This window comes from Neopelma chrysocephalum, unplaced genomic scaffold, assembly GCF_003984885.1.
Source record: "Neopelma chrysocephalum unplaced genomic scaffold, ASM398488v2 Primary Assembly neopelma1_73b, whole genome shotgun sequence".
Taxonomy (NCBI): domain Eukaryota; kingdom Metazoa; phylum Chordata; class Aves; order Passeriformes; family Pipridae; genus Neopelma; species Neopelma chrysocephalum.
The window spans coordinates 5,146,183-5,165,357 of NW_020897734.1; the positions used below are offsets into that span (position 1 = coordinate 5,146,183).

The following is a 19,175-nucleotide window of genomic DNA, read 5'->3' on the forward strand; positions in this document are numbered from 1 at the left end:
TGATTGCAGCGGAGCCCGGCGTTGTTCCCTTGTTTGCTCGGCGCGTGGCAGCTCGAGGCATGTGCATGGTGCTCTCTTAAAGTCAATCAATAAGAATAATTGCAAGTTCAGGTGGGGGTGAGAGAAGAAAAGGCTGCGGCAGACAAATATTTGCCGATTAAGACCCTGTTTACATGCAGATGCCTCTGTGATAGGTAAGAAGGGACGTACAATAGGGACCATATGTGGTATTTAATCAGAATTTATTCTAAATGGGGTGATTTCATAGATTTCCCCAGAGTTGGCAGCTGTCCTCTATATTAAAAGTGAACATCATGCTTCTGTCCCTGCCCCACTGCCCTCTCTGCACCGGGGTTTTGCAGGATTTTTAGTGTGGGTGCAGTCTGGTCCCACCCCCCCTTTGCAGAGGAAGAATGGTATTTGTCAGGCCTAGGTTTCCTGTCATGAATGTGATGAGAGCACAGTCATGTCAGGAGCTCAGGAAGGTGCTGGAGGAGGCAGCCCCTTCTTCTCTGCCCACAGCAGCCTCAGGAGCAATGATGCTGGGCTGAGTGGTGCCTGCTGCCCACAGGACAGTCAGTGATTGCAAGTGTGCGGGATCTCCAGCCAGTTGTGGGGACACTCAATCTGCAGGCTGGAGGGTCTCTCTGTCTTCAAAGATGAAGACAGAGAGGGCTAGAACTGCCCACCCCCAGCTCATGTTGCCTTTGGTGATCCGCCCCCCTTTTGTCATTGATCCTGAAGCCTCACAACAAGGAAGTGTGCCAAAACCAGAGGGGTGACTCATGATCATCTGTCCCTGACAGGGAGGGGAATGAGGTGGTGAGGTGAGATACCAACACGCAACAGGTCAAGTGTGTGGAAGCTTTTCAGTGCCATCATTAGAAGTCCAGCACCGTCTCCTGGTGGCTGGCAGGGCAGACGGACGGACACTCCAGCCGTGGAGGAGGCAGGTCGGTGGCTGTCCTGACTCAACCCAACTTCTCCATGGTTGTTTCTCCTCCGACCCTAATGACGTCTCCCTCTCAGCCTGCTGTGCTCTCTGCAGGCAGAGCAGCCACAGACTCCCACCTAATCACATCTCTCCATGTTGGAGATGTGGCTGTGTCCGTTTGCTGGATGCTGCATGACTCATGTAATCACCATGCGAAATGCATCATTCATAAACTGTTTAGTGTGACCTTTTGTACAGTAGCACTAATTATTATTATCACAGAAGCCCAGTAAACTAGACTAGTAATTATCAGGGATTTATTTGAATGGACAGCTAAGCTATTCTTGGCAAGTTAGTCAAAGCAGTTGTCATGACAGCCACACAAATGTGTCTTATGAATTGGGTTAATTAGGGTAATTAATAACTGTTGTTTTGCCCTTTTTAACAAGGTATGACTTAGACGCTATCAAAAATAGCAATTGTACCTAACAGAAATAGTCTTCTTCTAGCAGCATCCTTCACATCACAAAATAAAAGTAGTAAATACTTGTTGGGTTGTTGTTTCACAAAGAAATGTGTCATGCATCCTTCTCCTTGAGAAAACGCAGAAGGTTATAGGGTCTGTTGTAATTTTTCTGTTGTGCTTCCTGTCCTGGGCAGTATTACCTGGAGATTGATCATCTTCATTATTGATATTATCATTATTTATTGTAATGCTGGGCTGCACTGAGCCATTGTCGCAGAGAGGCCTCTGCTGTGCCCGGCTCCTTGCGAGTGGTGAGGGCAGTCCCAAGGTGCTTCTGTCGGTCAGAGCAGGCCCCACAAGGACTTAAAGCCGATTTCAAAGTCATGACCATAAATTATTGTTGTTTTGCTGATGCATCGTCACCATCGTCATCAGGACAGTGGTGCCAAGTCGCTGCGTCCTCGCTCAGCAGAGCATCTGCTTCTTTTGAAAGGAGGGTTTTGCTGAATAAATGGTTTGGTTTTCATAGAATATCCCGAGTTGGAAGAGACCCATGAGCATCATGGAGTCCAACTCCTGGCTCTCTCCAAAAATCACACTGTGATTGTTGTGGTTGTTGCTGATACTGAGCAATGGTGGTAACTAAAGCTCTTAATAACCAAATAGCACCAAAAAGCCTTGAAAGGAAAAAAAACAAAACATAGTCCCCATCCCAGGGAGCACCCTGGGCACACCTGTCTGCCTCATAGAGGGTTGTAGCCCATGCCAGTGGTCTGAGTGCTTACTGGCACAGAGCACCATCTCCCTGAGGACTGCAAGATTTGGTGCTGATTGTTGAAAATGGACCAAGATTATGGATGCATCTGAGGAATGTTACGTAAGTTTTGTAGAAAAATGACCTGAATAGATGAGTGAAGGCTCTGGCTGGTTCTCCAGCTGCACCGAGCCCTGTCTATTTATATCACCTCTGGGCTTTCAAAGCCCTCTTTTAACTAAAGCTTATTTGATAATGCATGTCTTTTAAAAAGAAAATAATAATAAAAGGAAAAGGAGGAATAAAAAAGGAAAGAAGGAAAGTGGGAAAAAAATACCTAAAGCAAAACACCTCTATGAAGAAGGTAGGGTTTTAATGAAGAAATATTTTATACCATTCTCCTACAACCTTAGGGCTAATAGCCTGGAACTGGTACTTTGGCTCCTTAAAAAGCCCAACAAGACAAGCCAATTACGGCCTCTGAAACATTTTTATTTTTAGTTCCTTGTAATAGCAATTTATCCTTGGCTATGGTACATTAACTGGAAGGAACAAGAAGTAGTAAGGTTTTGGCATCTTTGTAATAACCAAAGGGCTGTGTTTACCAGGCTGTTAATAACGTGGGGTGGCTGTGGGCAGGGGAGAGGGCAGTATGGGAATGGAGAGGGGCATCCAGGTCTGATCCCCTAACCTGGCAAGTGCTTTATTATCATTTATTTCCCTACAGTTTATTCTGGAAGAACACTGGTTCCTGTTGGGCTGAATTCCTCAGTTGTCTACCACCTCTGAGCTGGTAGCATGGCTCAGAGGGGAGGAAAGGCCCTTTGGAGGGTGCTGGTGTGTCCCCAAGGGTGCTGGTACCTTTGGGAGGCAGTGGATTTTGAGGAGGGATAAGCTGAGCTGAGCTGGACTCTGCTCGTGGTGCCGTGGTGCCAAGGACAGCGATGGCAGCAGGAGGAAGGCTGGTCCTGCTCAGGTTTACAGCCAGTCTCATGGCTGCAGGGTAATTTTGTGGGCTGGAGAGCTGTGTTTTTCTGCCCAAGTAGGGAAAAAAAATTAAAACAGGGGAAAACTGGTTTTGATAAAGAGTTTTGTTGTGAGCGAAATTCCCTCGAGGCTTTGAGTGGGAGCTGCCTGAGGCTGTCCTGACTGCAAGCCTTCCCAAGCAATTCCAGATAAACAATGTAAGTGATAACACCATAAGCACGCAGGACAGTGTTTGCCTTGGTTTTATTATCCACCAGTGCTGGGGGATTTTAGCTGAAGCCAGGTGGGAGCTGCTGGCGCGGAGGTTCCGCTCCAGAGCTGGGTCTGGATGTGCATGAGTGTGTGCCCTGGGCACGCGTGGGACCAGATCCAGCCTCTGGTGAAGCCATAGGATGAAGACATCTGTGGGGTGTGTAGGTGACATGTGAAGCACTGTCTGCTTGCCTAAAAATCAGAAGAAATGGGGTTTGCACTGAAAAATGGGACATGGCCAAGGTCCCTGTTCCCCCTGACTGCCCTGAAACTTGTGCACACTCAGGGATGCATCCAGCGGGGTGGCCAGCCTGGCATCCCATCACTCTGATGTGCAGAGTTGGCAGCAGCATCTCACACCTCCTCTATTTTTAACTGAGCTGCAATGATTTTTGGTTTTTCTTTTTCCTTCTTTCGTTTTCTTTTTTTATATTTTTCTTTTTTGCAGTGACAAATCTGTGATTTCTCCTGTTCCCTACAAAACGCATCGGCCTGACCTGCCTCTCCAGAAGGTGAATGACAAGGAGTTTTATTTAGCCCTAGCGATGGGAACGTTTAAAAAAAGGTTCATCTGTTATATTTGTTTTCATTCCTAATGGCAAGAGGCAGGGAAAGGACAGTTCTGAAAGGTTTTTTAACAAATCTGTAAGTCATGCCCCATTACCCTGGGGCTGCTGATTAGATCCAGATTGTTTCTTGCACTACTTAGGGAGGGGTGTAGTCCGTGCTGGGAGCTGCATGCATGGATCCATTACACATCTGAAAGTCCCAAGCATAGGTGATGGGAAAAACCCCTTTTATTAGGTTTATTGACTTTATATCCCTGCAGGGAATTTTCCTTGGCGTATTGAGGCAGCAACCCAGTGCAGGGGGCCAGCAAGCAAGCTGAGCCCCATGCCCTTCAGTGGGCACGTGGCAGGGAGACATTGCCCTTACTGCCCCCAAATCCCTCCTGTCCCAGCCAGGGGGGAAGCTCTGGGCAGCTGCTAGGGCATGGTCAGACTCCTGACTGCTCTTGGTCCAGGGAATGTGTCTATAAGCTCTCCCCTGGAAAGCCTGCCTCACTTCTGGGTCAGTATTTTGATTTTCAATCGATTTTGAGGGGTGATGTCAAACGGGTTCCTGCCCCAGTCGTTCTGATGGAGGGACCCCCGTGCCACATCCACCAATGAGTTCTGGGTTATAGGTGCCATCTGGATGTAAGGCAGGTTTTTAGGATTGCATTTTTGCTCTTCAAAACCATACTGTGTATATTTGATCTGTTGACAAGTCCAGCTGGGTGACACTATTTATGGCTTTGTGGGGTGCAGTTTTGGCTTTGTTGTGTGTTGCTGCTCTTGGGATTCAATCTGAGTTTTTAATCCTATACCCTTTTTTGAAATCACTTCTCAGCAGCTCCTTTCCTCTTGCCTCCGATCCATTTTCAAACAAAAAATGACAAAGCCTATCTTTATTTGGGGAGGGGACAGGAGTTCAGCACGGATTAGTGGGATAACTGCACTGTAATAGTCTGGTTTGATACTTCTGCTCACTCTGATGAGCAGAGTGATGCTAAAATCACTCTCCCAGTGATTTCCCTGCAATGCCTTTTATTTCATCAAGAGAAAATGGAGGCTGGACTCTTTTCCTTCGGTGTTTAATAAAGTCCATCAGAACCAAATGCCCTTTATTTAAGCTGCAGTAGTAATTAGAGGGTTGGTGGTGTTAAGTAGCCATAGAGTCTAGCTCTGAGGAATGTTCATTGTACCTCATTAAATTTGAAATTACTGCTTAAAAGACCAGAAATAAATATTCTGTTTATATTTCGGGGATAGTAAATCTAAATGGATGCTGTGTTTGCACATCCTTGTCTCTGCTCGTTCCTGCTGAAGTGAGCGAGGCACTGCTCCAGTAGACTTAGGCAGCAATCAGAGTGTCTGCAAAACAGCCCAACCCCAAACCCAACCCTGGTTTCATTGATCAAGGGCAGGAAAATGATCTGCTGTATTACATCTAATTATAAAACATCAATATCAGATGCTAAATGCACTTACTTTTTCAGAGACGCTATGTTGGTAGTTCACAGTTTGCAGTCTCCTGTATGGGAGGCTTTGGCAGCAAGCTGGGTGTGGGGAGATGGCTGCAGAGGGAGATGCCAGAGGTCAGGTCCTTTCAGCTTTTCCAGGTGGCTGGCTCTTAAATGCTGCTTAGGAGCTGAATTGCTTCATGTTTTCCTTCTGTCCTGCCTGGGGCTGTTGATGGTCAGAGGTGCGTCCTCTGCCCCTCTCCCCCGGCTTGTGCTCTGGTGCCCATGTAGCTGGAGCTACTCATGGACACAGGTGGCCAGACGGGTCCTTTCCAGAGGCCCCGAGCCTGTGAGGGTCTCAGAGCCACAGCACAGCTTGGCTGTTGGAGGAGAGGGTGGTGGGCTGCTTGGGGGTGGCACAGGCATCGCTCTGTTCACTGTGTCCATCATTCCCCCACAGTGGAAGCCCCAGTAGCTATTTGGGTGGAGTTTGCACTGGTGTTTAACCCAAAGCCTTGGGCTGCTACTGCTCTTACATCTCTGACACAATGCCAGGAGTTGCCAATTCTGAAAAGTTAGGAAGTGGGAAATACAGGTCTGCTTGCTGACACACCTTCCCAGGCCGTGGCCACGGTGCTCAGACCCTCACATGCGGTTTCAGGTGTCGCGGATGCCATCAGTGCCTGAGCAGAGCCGGTGGCGAGCGCAGGGAAGGAGGAGCAAAGCTCTTCAAGTGGGTCAGGCACCGTGTATGGTCACCAGTCCTGGCCCCTGACCCACACTCTGAGGCAGCAGCGTCCTTGTGAGCAGCCAGTAGCACAGGGGTAATTACGTGGCATCACACACAGCAGGGGAAAATCTCTCCTGACGTCCTTTGTGATCTGCTCCCAGCCCGGAGCTGGATCTGACGAGTGTTCCACCGGTGTGCAGAGAGAGACCAGCTGCAGTGCTGGGTGTGAGAGCATGAGGACCAGCCTGGCTGTTCCTCTCAGGGCCGTGGGGTTAGATTTCCGTGGGGTTTCATACAGCGCCTGCTCCCAGCGGGAAGGAATCTCAGACCGCTTGCTTATTTCCCATGGGCTAAATAAGCAGCTTGGTAAATGATAATGACTTTCCCTCATTGCTGATGCGTACTTCATTTGACCTGGGCCCTACTTTGAAATTTTCTCTGTTTCCCAAGTGCAGCTGGAGTGTTCTTATTTAATTTGCATGAATTCTATATCACCCACAATATAATTCAAACCATAAGAATTAAATGCTGGCGAGATCTCCTAATAGGCAGCATCAGTTCTATTGCAGATGCTGGAGCCTGTGATTGAGTGGCCCATGGAGAGCAGGACCGAGGATACAGAAGGACCAGGAGAAGCAGTCTTGTGAACCCTGCCCTTCCCACCAGGGAGGCCCGGTGGATTTTTGGGAACAATTTGCCATTTCTGTGGTCCCCTATGATGCCTGCAGCATGGAGGGAAAGTCAGGAGACCAGTGCTCCGGGTGAAGATGTGCAGGTTGATGCAGAGGATGAGGAGCCGCCGCATGTTTCTGGAGGACTTTCTGAAACCCAAAAGGAGAGATGCACATTGCAGCCTTGGAGAAAGGTCCGCTTTGTTTTTTAATAATAAGGGGTGACATGCAAGCTTTATTAACAAGGCACGTAGAGGAAAAAAAAAGGCTCAAGGGATAACCCTGAAAAAGTGGCGCTAAATGTGTCATTTTTATGAAGCTGATTTTGTGAAGTGTCCCTACATGCTTTGGCAGGAGGTTGCAGCAGGTTTACAATAATTTGTAGAAAGATAGAAATGTTTTCACCCTGAAGTGAGAAGAAGGGCAAAAAAACCTTTGTTGAGATGCTTTAGAGTCGTATTCTGAGGCAGAGACTGGCAGAGGGATGGATACCTGTCACTTCTGGTCAGGAGAGATGGGTCCAGCTTTCAGCAACTGTGGACTTTGCTGGGGGCTGATGTGTGGACTGAGAAACCAAACCCTCCATCAAGAGCCTGGATCCAGATGCAGTGGCGAAAGATGGATTTTCACCTCCATGGATATCAGTTTGGAAAAAAACCCACATTTGAAATAGCTGAAAAGAGGGAAGAGTCGTAAAGAACCAGATCCTGGGCAGTCAGCCTGAGGCGAGCAGGCTACACGGGCATGGCTGTGCTGATCTGAGCCTGCTGGCACAGCCCAGGACACCTCTCTCTCACCCTGGGGACAAACCCCAGCCAGCATCCTCTGTTTCTCCAGCAGTCCACAGCAGGGGTGGTGTCCAGAGTTGTTGCAACCTGCTGATCTTTCCACTGGCACTTGCATTAATTCCCCTTAAACCACCTTTGGATCCTCTGGGGTTTATTTCTTTTTCTAAGGCAGAGAGTGAGCAGTCGTGTTGCTAACAGACCTTTTGCTGTCAGGGAAGTCACCCCCATCGATATCCAGGTCAAGAAGAGTTGTACTGATGTTTGTATGTCTTTTGTTTTTTTTAAATTTAATGGAATTGGCAGTCCTCAACTGAAAGCAACCGCTGAGGGGGAAAAAAAGTTTAATATTTCCCTCCTGATTGCTGGATTCTGTGTCTGTTGTTATATTTATATTTGTGTTGCTAAGGCAGCGTTTAAAAACATTTTTCAAATTAGGCACTGGTAAGCTGTATGCCGAGCCAGGGCTCTCTCACTGATGGCATTGACACCAATATGCCTGCATCTGGAGAGCAAATCCTGAGCCCAGAGGACAGCAGGATTTCTCTCCTCCAAGAGAAATGCAGGCAGAGACCACAGACTTTATGCTAGGTGTTTATCCAGTGCTTTCCAATGTCTGGAATGTATTGTTTATTCATAGCACAGAGGCTGAGGGGCTGATCATGACAAGTGTGAGTGTCCTTTATTTGTGTTACAACAAGCAGGAGATAAGAGTTGGCAGCGTGTTTGGGAGGTCCTTGCCATACCCAGCTCTGAACATGGAAAGGAGAGGCTGGACTTGGAGCTGGGCTCCCCTTTGATTTCTACAGGAGTGATGCTGATTAGTGAGACAGTGACAGTTTGCTTTTGCCAAAATAATGAAGAAGATGAGGGCCAGCCTCTTGATGATGCACTTGATGAAGAGCACACTTTTCATCAGCACCAGCCAGCCTTACCTTTTCCCTCTTTTTTGTGCTTTCAGTTTGTTCTTTGGGTCTCATTAAGAGAGGGAGCGGAGCCTTTCCCAATTAAAATGTTGAAATGTTGAAGATGCTCTCACTCCCCATCATTTTGCCTCTGTTTATAAGTGATTGCACCTCGCAGGATGAACTAGAATTAAATCAAGTGAACTTCGATCGAATAATGCAAGCTATAAAGCAGCCGTTCTCCATGAACAATCTAATTTCTTTTTTATTTTTCTGTTTTGATCCCCTAGTCTGCATGGAGATAACCTTGATGGATAATCCCATGGCTAAGGAAAGGTCTTGTAAACTGCTGGGCTGCCCTGTGTACTGGCAGAAGCGTGCTGGTGTGGGCAGGACGGGCAGCCCACCCTCGTGCCAGTGTGGGCAGCACGGGCAGCTCTCACCAAGGGTGCAGACCCTAGCCCAGGGGGAAGCCTGGATTTCCCATCCTTGTGGCCACGTGGCTCCTTGTTTTGTCTGCAATCTGGAAGCAATTAGCATTACTGGTGCTGTGTCCAGTGGCGGGGGGCATTGGAAGCCTGGGAACGGATGTTGTGACCGACCCCGCGGGAACTCGCTCGCTCTCTCCTGTGGATGTCCGGGGTTGCATCAGTGACGTGGCGCAGAGCATCCCGAGCAGGGGGGGCACGTGGGGCAGGGAGCTCACAGGAAGGACGTTACTCCAGGCCGTCAAACATAAATCATGGGGAATTTACTCGTCGGTGAATGGTTTCAGTTGAGCCAGGATATGGTCTTCTTTTTTGGTCTGAAATCAATAGCAAAGCTCCCAGTGGTGTTGGTCAGAGGGGGATTTAGCACCAGGTCTGTATCTGGGCTGTGGCAGATGTGATGGCATCATGTGTGGCATTTCCTCAGCCTGCGGAGGGGTTTTGGTGGCAATGGTCAAGTGTTCCCTGCAGATGACCTTGGGTATTCCTTGGCCCTGAAGCCTGGGGAGTGCGGTGTCAGTGCTCTGAACATTTTAAAGCTCTGTGATGTACTTGTATATATTGAAATTTGCTGTCTGAGTCCTCTTGCCCACCTGTCCCTCTCCTGGTTTTCCCAGGGCTGAACTGTGCATATACAGGGATGAAGGTGATGGAGGTAATGGAGGGTACAAGGGGTCTCACTGCTGCCAGGCATGGCAGTGGGGCTGGGGATGCAGGGATGGAACCAGCTGAGGCTCTGGGGTGCTGGGTGATAGAGGGTACTCCCCACTGAGCATGGATTGTGTGGAAACTGGCTCCCATCCCTCCTGCCCTACTTTGTTCAGCTGCCCTCATCCCTTTTGTGGGGCTGAGATCTACATTGCGGCTGCTGGGGGTGGATGCTGTGGGGTTGCATCCCTCCCTCTGGGACAGATGCGTCAGAGTTGATGGATAAACACAGGATCAGGTATTTTCTGCGGCATTTAAAGTCTTGGGCATCATATACTTTAAAAATACATGTGTCTGTTTGCTCCTGAGCTTTAACCATCAAAGTCGTCCAGCAGGACTGAGGATGCAGGAACTGCAGGGACCAGTAGTTTGTGCAGTAAATCTCCTGCGTGACTCTCCAGCAGTAATTACTGTGTGAAAGTAATAACTGAGCTGTGCTGAGTGCTAGGCCAACTCCCCCGGCTCGCAGCTCCTCGCATGTTTCTCTCTGGGAGGTTCCTGTTTGGTAAATTAGATATTGTGCTGTACTTCAGAAAAGGTTACACTTAACCAACGCTGCCTTTGCTTTATTATCTTGGCAGAGTGGTGTAACCTCTGCTGGGGTACGATTGGATTTCACGTTCGGCTCTGCTGCAGCAGCCCCTCTCCCTGCCTCCTGCCATTGTGATTACGTTAGCAGCAGACTCTGCTTTCCTTTATTTATTGAGACATTAAAGATGCATGCATTTATTTTTACCATGTTCATAATTGCCATAAGAACAGGCCATAGTATCACAGAGTGGCTCTTTGGGAAGGCGAATAACCGTGGGAATGGGATGAGGAGGAGCCACAGCAGAGAGGAGGCAGGACATGGCTCTGGGGCAGGTGGATGTCCCTATTTCTGTCCTGAGAGGATGCTGCTGTTGTCCTAGAGGAAGGAGGGCAGAGCAAAGTCTACCTGTTCTGCTGTCCAGGAGGCAAGGAGCATCCCCTGGGCTGGGGGTGATGCTGGTGGGAGCCTAGGTGGGATCTCTGCAGATCTGGGGGTCTTTGGGTGGATGGACAGGTGGACTGTGGTGCCTGACTTGTACAAAGATACCTGCATCCTCGTGGGTCCCCGAAGCTCAGGAAGGATCCTGGCCCAACTGTGCAGATCCCACCATGTCCCAGCACATGGCATCCACTGTGACTCACCATGCATCTCCTACCACATCCTACCATGCATCTCCCCCCACATATCCTACCATGCAGCTACCACTGCATCCTACCCCAGAGCTCCCATCATATCCCACTGTGAAGCTCCCACACATCCCACCATGCAACAGCCACTGTATCCCACTGCACAGCTCCCACCAGGTACCACTGTGCATCTCCCACCATGTCCCACCATGCAGCACCCATCACATGCCCCCACATGGCTCCCACCATGGCCTTCTGGTTGCTTTTTTTGGTTGTTTACCTGCTGCCAGCACCAGAACCCTGGGTCTGTGTAATCTGAGGTTATAAAATGCCGTTTTGAGCGCAGAGCGAGTTAGTGGGTTTTGCTTGGAAGTTACAAGTCCTTTGACTTTTCTGCCCTACTTTCACTCCCCTCCAACTTTTAAGCATGTCACCCATTGTTTGCTTTTTTATTAATAACAGAGCCCACTGTCTCTGCAAATGAAATGATGTAAAACAAAGAAAAGTGCCCGCATTAAATTCTCTGGCAGGGGATTACCTTGCTGGCATTTACATATCTATGCAATAAATATTTTAACATGTTAATTATACACTAATAAGAAAAATACCTTTTGAACTTTCAGTCAAATTGACACACACAGAACTGAGTCCATCAGGGAATTAAAAGCAATTAGTTTTCTAACAGAGCATAGTCACATTGTTTCTTCTCTGCAAATTGTTCGGTGGTCACAGCCTTTCTTTTTGGTGAAAATAGGTGGAAAGACTAGCGAGAACTGGAGTTTTCCATGCCTGGCTCTGTCCTGCTCACAGGGGCCTGTCCCATGGTGTGATGCTCCTTCCCTCTGGCAGGGTTTCATCCTGGCCCTGCAAACCTGACTGTTCCCAGTCATGGAAATCAGACTTGTAACCATCTCCGTTTTCTTTTCCTCCTTCCAGACTGAAAACTACTCCTTTGATTCCAACTACGTGAACAGCAGAGCTCATTTAATAAAAAGGTACGTAGGCTCTCTTGGAGGCGCTTGGGTTTGCCCAGCCAAGTCTTGAGTGTTTAATGTCCTTCCATACTGCGTTATATACTACTTGCTTATTTTAATATGCAGAACTTTTCAAGAGTAATCATTTGATTTTAAAAACAGTACTTACGTCCCATTAAGCCCCCTTGCTCTTGGTTTGCAATAAAGGAAAACCTTTTTTCCTTCTCTTTGGTTCCTTCACACCAGGAAGGTGCAGTGAGTGAGGTGGAGTGCTGTTACCCTGACAACTTTCAAATTCTGAGAGTTTATTCCATTTGATTGCACAGGAATAAAGGGATAGATTTGGGTGGTGGGATCTCCCTGCCATGTGAGGCGGGGAAAATTTAAAAAAAGAAAAGTTGTTTGGAGGAAGGTAGTTGGGTTGTGTGCACGCTCACTGTTTTAGTTTGAATACCGAGGCAAACAGCACTTTGCTAGGCTGGTTTCTTCCATGGGTAAAAAAGGAAACAATCAGTTCAATTGCAACTTTGCAATTGCCCTTGGAGGAATTCAGCCCTTTGGATGAAACACTGGTCTTCTCAGGGCTTAGCAGTGGTGAGGAAATGTCTCTGGGAGGTTAACGCCGGGGTTATCTGGATGAAACCCACTGGACTGTGTTAAACTAGAGGTGAGCATCCCCCCGCGGGGCAGGGGGTGAGGTTTGCCGCTGCCTCCCGGCGACTGCCGAGGCAGGGAAAGGCACTGACACAGCACGATCAATACTCATCAGGAGCCGCCGCCGCGCAGGGCGGGAGGGCCGGCTCCCTGCGCAGGATGCGGGCGCAGGAGGTGGCCGGCAGCTCTTTGCCCACCTCCCCTCTTCTCCCCAGGGACCGGCCGAGGTGTGCGGCGAGCAAGCCATGCCCGTGCCCGTGCCCGTACTCGGTGGCTCTGCAGAAGCCATCGCTGAAGCAAGGGTTTCACAGAGAGCAGGAGCCGGCTCCGAAGTGTTAAGATCTGATCTGAACAGTAAAAATATCCAATTATCTGCCTGGCTGAGATCCCATTTGTTTACATCTTAAAAATCTGAGGAGTAAGGGAGCTGCGAGCGCATTGTTTAAGCAGCGCGGGTTCAGCCGGAGAAGGGCAGGTGTATTTGCCTGTGTGGCTCGTGATGTTTAACGATGCTAATGCGACTGTGAGAGTTGGCTTGCCTACACCACGCTGCTCCTCGCCAGAGAGTCTTCAAGCATGCTGAAAAAAACCCAAATCTATTAATCTTTCCTCGTTCACACCTAAGATAAAGGCAAACAGCGCTCCCGCCTGCCGCAGCGGGGCTTGCTCCGAAGCTGTATTGTTTGGGAAATGCTGCTGCCGCCGGTTCCCCCAGACCTGCCCATCCTTTAGAGAAGTGTCAGCCGCGGAAACATGTCGTGTGGCTGCTGCATTACGGTCTGGTTCACTGCGGGGAAGATAAATGCGTTGTAACACGGGTTGCCTGTGCATTATGAACAGCAGCTCCGTGTAGGACAGCGGTTCCCCTCGCTTTCTACCTTTGTCTTGTATCTTAAGTACAACGAGTGCCAGGAATGCTGTGCAGACATCTGAGAACAAAAAATATTTTCTGTAACATACTGCGGCATCATTTTCATCCTTTGCCCTTATGAAGATGTTTTAGCTCTTCTATCTTTGGTGAGTGAATCTCCTCAAATCCAGCACTTAATTAATCTATTTGTACTTTTCCTGTGTTGTCTGCCTGCTTCCCTCGCTCATCTACACGCACACAAATGAATTGTAGATTTGTAGTGCTTTCTTAACTTAAAAATCTTTGATGTAGCCTGGAATCAAAGTCAGTGGCTTCAACAGGGACATCTTTATTTAAAGGTAATATTTGAAGGTTTACCAATTTATGTGTATTTCAGAGCTCCCCCCTCACGCGCTTTTGCAGAGCATCAGATGGTAGGTGGTCTGCTTGGTTTCCGTGGAGACACAAAAGGGCTTTTCAAAGTAATGAAAATCTCCAGCTCTTTGGGGCTTTGAAGCACAGGCCGTGTCTTCCACTGATGTTTCACACCAAACCAGCCAGCGGGAAAGTTCGGAGTGGTGGGTGCAGGTGGATCCTCCCAAACAAGTGCAGATTTCCCATGCCAAGGCTGACTGTGGAAGGAGTGCAGAGTGGCTGTGCCACCCAGGCCAGGTGCATCTCAAGATGTCCCTGATGCTTGCTGCAGCCTGGTGTCCTGGGGCATTGCCCCTCTCAGGGCGCTGGGGAGCAGCAGAGGGGACCCGAATGCTTCCAGAAATGCAATTCTTCACGGAGTCTGGAATGGTTTGGGTTGGAAGGGACCTCAAAAATCATCTAGTTCCACTCCCCTGCCATGGGCAGGGACACCTTCCACTAGACCAGGTTGCTCAAAGCCCTGTGCAACCTGTCCTTAAGCACTTTCAGGGATGGAGTATCCACAGCTTCTCTGGGCAACCTGTGCCAGTGCCTCACCACCCACACAGAGAAGAATTTCTTCCTAATATCCAAATCTCTAAATCTTTCTTCTTTCAGTTTAAAACCATTCATCCTTGACCTATTACTATCTGCCTGTGTACAAAGTCACCTTCCCTCTTTTTTATAAGCCCCCTTTAAGTACTGGAAGGGGCTCAAAGATCTTCCCAAGGCCTTCTCCAGGATGACCAATCCCAGCTCTCTCAGCCTGTCTTCATAGGAGCCATCCCTCTAGCCTGGGAGCTGGGTTCTATGGCGTGATGGAGCTGCTTAGCCCTTGGGGGAAATCTGGGAGCAGCTCAGCCCTTGGATCTCCCCAGCAAGTGGCTGTGCTTGCAGGGGCTGTCAAGGATGTTTGACTGTGTATCAGATTTAAAGCTGTGTGAACTTGGACCCAGAATCACTGGTCTATTTTTAAAAACAAGAATGGCATCATCATTATGAAAAGAAATTCCCATTTCTAGGAAGACTTTTGTTTTCAAGTGTTAAGTGATTAGGATTTGACCTACAATCTGAAAAAATGGAGTTTAGATCCTATGTCGTTTCAATGTGAAGTAGTACTATATGGGGGAGTCAAGTTATAGAAACAGCTCATTTTAATGTATATTTTTAAAATTTTATTTCAAATCCTGTTTCACTCTCAGCTTCCATAAGACCCACAGCAGCCTGACTGTACCCACAGGCTCACACCATACCCACGGACAGAAGGGATGGTGCAGGCTGGATGCTGTGTTTTGGGGTGCAGAGATGCCAAGCAGGGGGTGCTCCACTCACACCCCCTGCCCCAGCTCTCCATGCCTGGGGAGCAATCCCAGGGACCTTCCCTTCCCAGCTTGCTGAGGTGTCAGGGCCACCTTGTCCCACCCGGTAAGTGACAGCTGTGTTTCCCCAGCAGCTCCACGTTCAAGGACTTGGAGGGGAACAGTCTGAAGGACAGTGGCCACGAGGAGAGCGACCAGACAGACAGCGAGCATGATGTGCAGCGGGGCCTCTACTGCGACACGGCTGTCAACGACGTGCTGAACACCAGTGTCCCTTCCATGGGGTCCCAAGGCCCTGAGCAAGGTGAGCCACTGCCCTGTGCCCTGGGGGGGCTGCTCATCACCCCCCACATGACCCATCCGGTGGCTCTGCCTCGGTGGGTGTGCAATGAGGATGCTTAGTGCTTGCTGGGGATAATGCTGTGCATCATCAGAGTGCTGGGTAGATATAAATTAATCTTCATGCCACGCCTGTCAGGTAAGCAGGCAGTTAGGATTATCCTCTATTTCACAGGCAGAAAACTCGAGGCCCTGAGCATCTGCCCGACAGTGAGTGAGCAAGTGGCAGAGTTGGGATTAAGGCAGGAATTATGGGTGCTGTGCCCAGGGTTGGTCTCTGCCCACACTCCCCTCTGGAGCACTGAAGGTGTGCCCTTGTCCACATGCTCCTCTCGCCAGCTCTGGAGCTTGTACGCAGGCGCCGTGTGGGCAGCTTTTCCAAAAGGTCAGCACAACATGTAGGCAATTAGTCAGACATCCCACGAGGGATTAGCTCAGGCCAGTGGGTGAGGGTTTGCATCTTTTCCCTTGCATAGGCGGCAGGTTTCAGCTCTTGTCATCCCCATGTGCAGGGGTGAAGCCCTGCTCCGAAATCAGACTGGTATTAGCTAGAGGAAAGAAGTCAGAGGAGTTCAGCTGAGCCCAAGTGTCGTTTGTACTTGGGCATGAATGTCGCTTTTAATGTCTGAGGGATGCAAACATCCTATGCAAACATCCTGTCTTTTTCAATTAAGAAGCCTGAATGCGGTTTGGTGCTCCAGCGCAGGGGAGCCTCGGGGCACTTGGCTATATCTTGAGATAAGCTGTAGCTGAGGCTCAACTGGAAGCCCCACTGCTAAAAGACTTAAGGATATGAAAACAAAATGCTGTGATTATGAACTGGTCTTCAGCTGTTTAATTCAATTCATGGTAAACATCATTAAAAGCCTTTGTTTTGCTGTCATAAAAGAGTCAAACGAGGGAGAGAGAGTTCTTGCCATCTGCGCCACCGAATGTGAGTTTTTTTCTGGAGAGAAGCTGATCGCTGTATTAATTCTCGATAGAGTCTGTTAAATGGCCGTAGTTAACCCTGTAAGACTCCACGAGGAGGGGAACGCAGAGGTCACCTACCCATTCCATGCTGCCAGCCGCACTAATTGGAGAGGGATGGCATCCGCAGCGATAATGTATTTCCAGACAACCCTACTGTGGCCAAAGATGAAAAAAATTAAACATTTATACAACTGTACAGTGGCAGTTTAATTCTCTGCGGACTGGCACCGTGTCAGAGAATGCAGGCTGATAGCTATCATTTATTATTCTTCTACTACAAAGGAATGCTTTTTCATTTCGATCAGGAGAGGGTTTCCTGACATGCGTTTGCAGTAAGGGATGACTGTAGGAGCAAAAATGTTCATAATTGATTCCCATCCTGGTGAATGGTCTGAGCAACATCTGTTAATTTTTTGTCACATTTCTTCAGCAAAAAAAACAATCTCGGTGGACTGCAGATAGGGTTTTACAGGGATTACATTTCTGATAAGTCTGCGTGCTGGCTCTGATAACAATGCAAATAAGTTAAAGAGGATGAGTTGAAGGCAGAGCTCATCGGTAGAGTCAGATGGAAATAAATATGGTTCACTCCACTGTAGCATGGACTCCTCATTGCATGTAAAATACACCCCAAAAATCAAGCGTGTTTCCAGAAGGCAACTTCCAAAAGCAACCTCTGTCTGTCTCCCAGTCCTGCAATGGCTGAGGGGATGGGTGCTCCTGGGTCTGGTTTATTTTTGGGAGGAAAGTATCATGCAACGCTGCATTGCCATCCAGCTGCACCTGCAGGCAGGTGTGCTGGGGCCAGCTCTCCTGTCCCTCGAGGCCCAGGCTGTCTTGTGCAGATGAGCAGGGGGGCTGCGAGGTTACTGGGGTGTTGTTGGAGCAATGAGAGGAGCAACACAGCTGGGGAAGTTAGTAGTCAATGTCATAGAAGCTGAAAAAAAGGGTAAAGAGAGTATTTTCTCAGCTGATTTGTCAAGCAGGGACTGCAGAAAATAATCAGGAAAATCAAGATGCTGAGATGATGGTGATGACAGTGGTTCCCACATGATTAAAGCGATGGTTTTGGCATGGTAATTTTTACCCAATTTTGGGACAGAGTGGCAGGGTGGAGAAGAAACATAAGAAGTTCAATGACAAGGGTGTGCAGGACCAATGGCTATTGCCCCAAACACAGAGTCTGTGTCTGAAGGGGCAGCCTGGTGGCTCATGTCCCCATGCTTTGCTTTTGCTTGCTGTCCCTGCCCAAACTGCATCTCATGCAATCCCAGAGAAATGGGGTGGGAGAGTCGTTTTTGTTGGGATTTGCTTGTCAATGGTAGTGATCTCCTGGCTGGGAGCTGGTGAGGTGAACCTTTGGCCAGTCTCTGCTGGTCTTGGACTTCAGCTTATGACACCACGAGTCCTGTGTGAATGGCCAACTCAGACTTTGTCCCACCAATTTGTGAGTCTTTATCTGCTCAGTGGGTAAGCCTGGATCTGCCAAGGCAGTGGTTGGCAGAAATCCTTATAGCTGGGGAGTAGAGAACAATCCCTCTGTGGTGGCTCAGAGTGGTTAGTGTGGACCTGTCTGGCCGGCCTTTGTCTACTGAGATGCTGGATTTCCTACAGAAAGAGGGAGGCTTGGATGGGTCCAAGCTCCTTTGTCTTCTTCAACCAGTGCAAGAGCTGGCACTGGTGGTGGGTACATGGGCGTGGAAGCCCCAGGGAGCTGCTGGTGCTTCGCTACCCTGGTGCCACTCTTGGGTGGGAGTGACACCAGCTGCCAGTCCTGCTGGCAGGAGCCCTTTCTCCTCCTTTGGGAATGACCTAGATTTCCAGAAAAAAGGCAAACCATGGTGTGGAGAGTGTTGAGCTTTAGTGGGTAGCAGCAGGTCATCAGAAATACTGCCTGGAGCTCAGCCACATTGCTTATTTTCGGAGCAGGACTTCTGCCCAGTCTCTCTTTACCTCAGGATCTTAATTATTGATTATAAATTCATCAGATGAAAAGATGGCTTTAATTGCTCTAATATGTACCCAATTTGGAGTTCATTATTGCCCAGAATTGTTTTCCTTCCCTTGCTAATTGATACCAAATGGGATGCAGAGGAAGGCGGGCACTGGTGCCGCTCCACCTTCGGTGATTGCCTCGTTGCCGTTTAATTGTTTGTTTATTTGAGGAGGTGTTAAGCACTGCTAGAAGTTTGTATGCACTCTTTTCCTAACGGCGTCCTCAGCTGAACTTCCAAACGGATTTGTCTGAGAAAGGGGTGCTTTCAATCGGCTGTTGGATCTTGGCAACGTTTTGGGTTGACTGCAGAAGTCTGTTGGAGGATGGGGATAAATCCTGGGGTCCCCCTTCGTGTCTTGGCCTCTTTCACTGCAAGATGGGGTGGATTTTCTCATTTGTCTGGGTGTAACCTTGACTCAAAGTCCAGCACTGGAGGGAACTCTGATTTCCAGCAAGGAGCTGAAGCAAGGAGACCCCACCACTGCTTTTCCTCCCTGGACAGCGGTGGGGGATGCCGGCGTTCGCGGGAGCTTTGCCATCGGGTTTGAAGCTCCTGACACCTGTTCCTCCCAGCAACATCGGGGAGTCTCAGCATGAAATGTTTTCCAACACTGCAGTGTGGTGGTGCTTTTCCTGGGAAATGGCAGTGAGGACCAGATGTTTCACAGGGTAATTGAAAATTCCATTTTATCAGAAAGTGTTTGCTGTCAAAAAGTTTTATCTTTACTTCAACAAAGAGGTTGATTAGATCCCTCAGGACCTGAATTAGCATCTTTGAGGCTAGATACTCTGTTCTGTGATTCAGGTAGTTATT

General features: G+C 48.8%; 1 protein-coding gene across 2 annotated transcripts in view; it reads left to right on the forward strand.

Annotated features, from left to right (window-relative positions):
- Nucleotides 1-19,175, forward strand: part of PCDH19 (protocadherin 19) — a 58,824-nt gene that overhangs the window by 15,318 nt on the left and 24,331 nt on the right. The window contains exons 3-4 of one of the 2 annotated variants that reach the window (XM_027687216.1): nt 11,780-11,838; nt 15,186-15,358. In XM_027687216.1, the coding sequence (XP_027543017.1) occupies nt 11,780-11,838; nt 15,186-15,358 (232 nt within the window). The remainder of the gene's footprint in view (nt 1-11,779; nt 11,839-15,185; nt 15,359-19,175) is intronic. The other variant, XM_027687217.1, reaches the window with a different exon arrangement.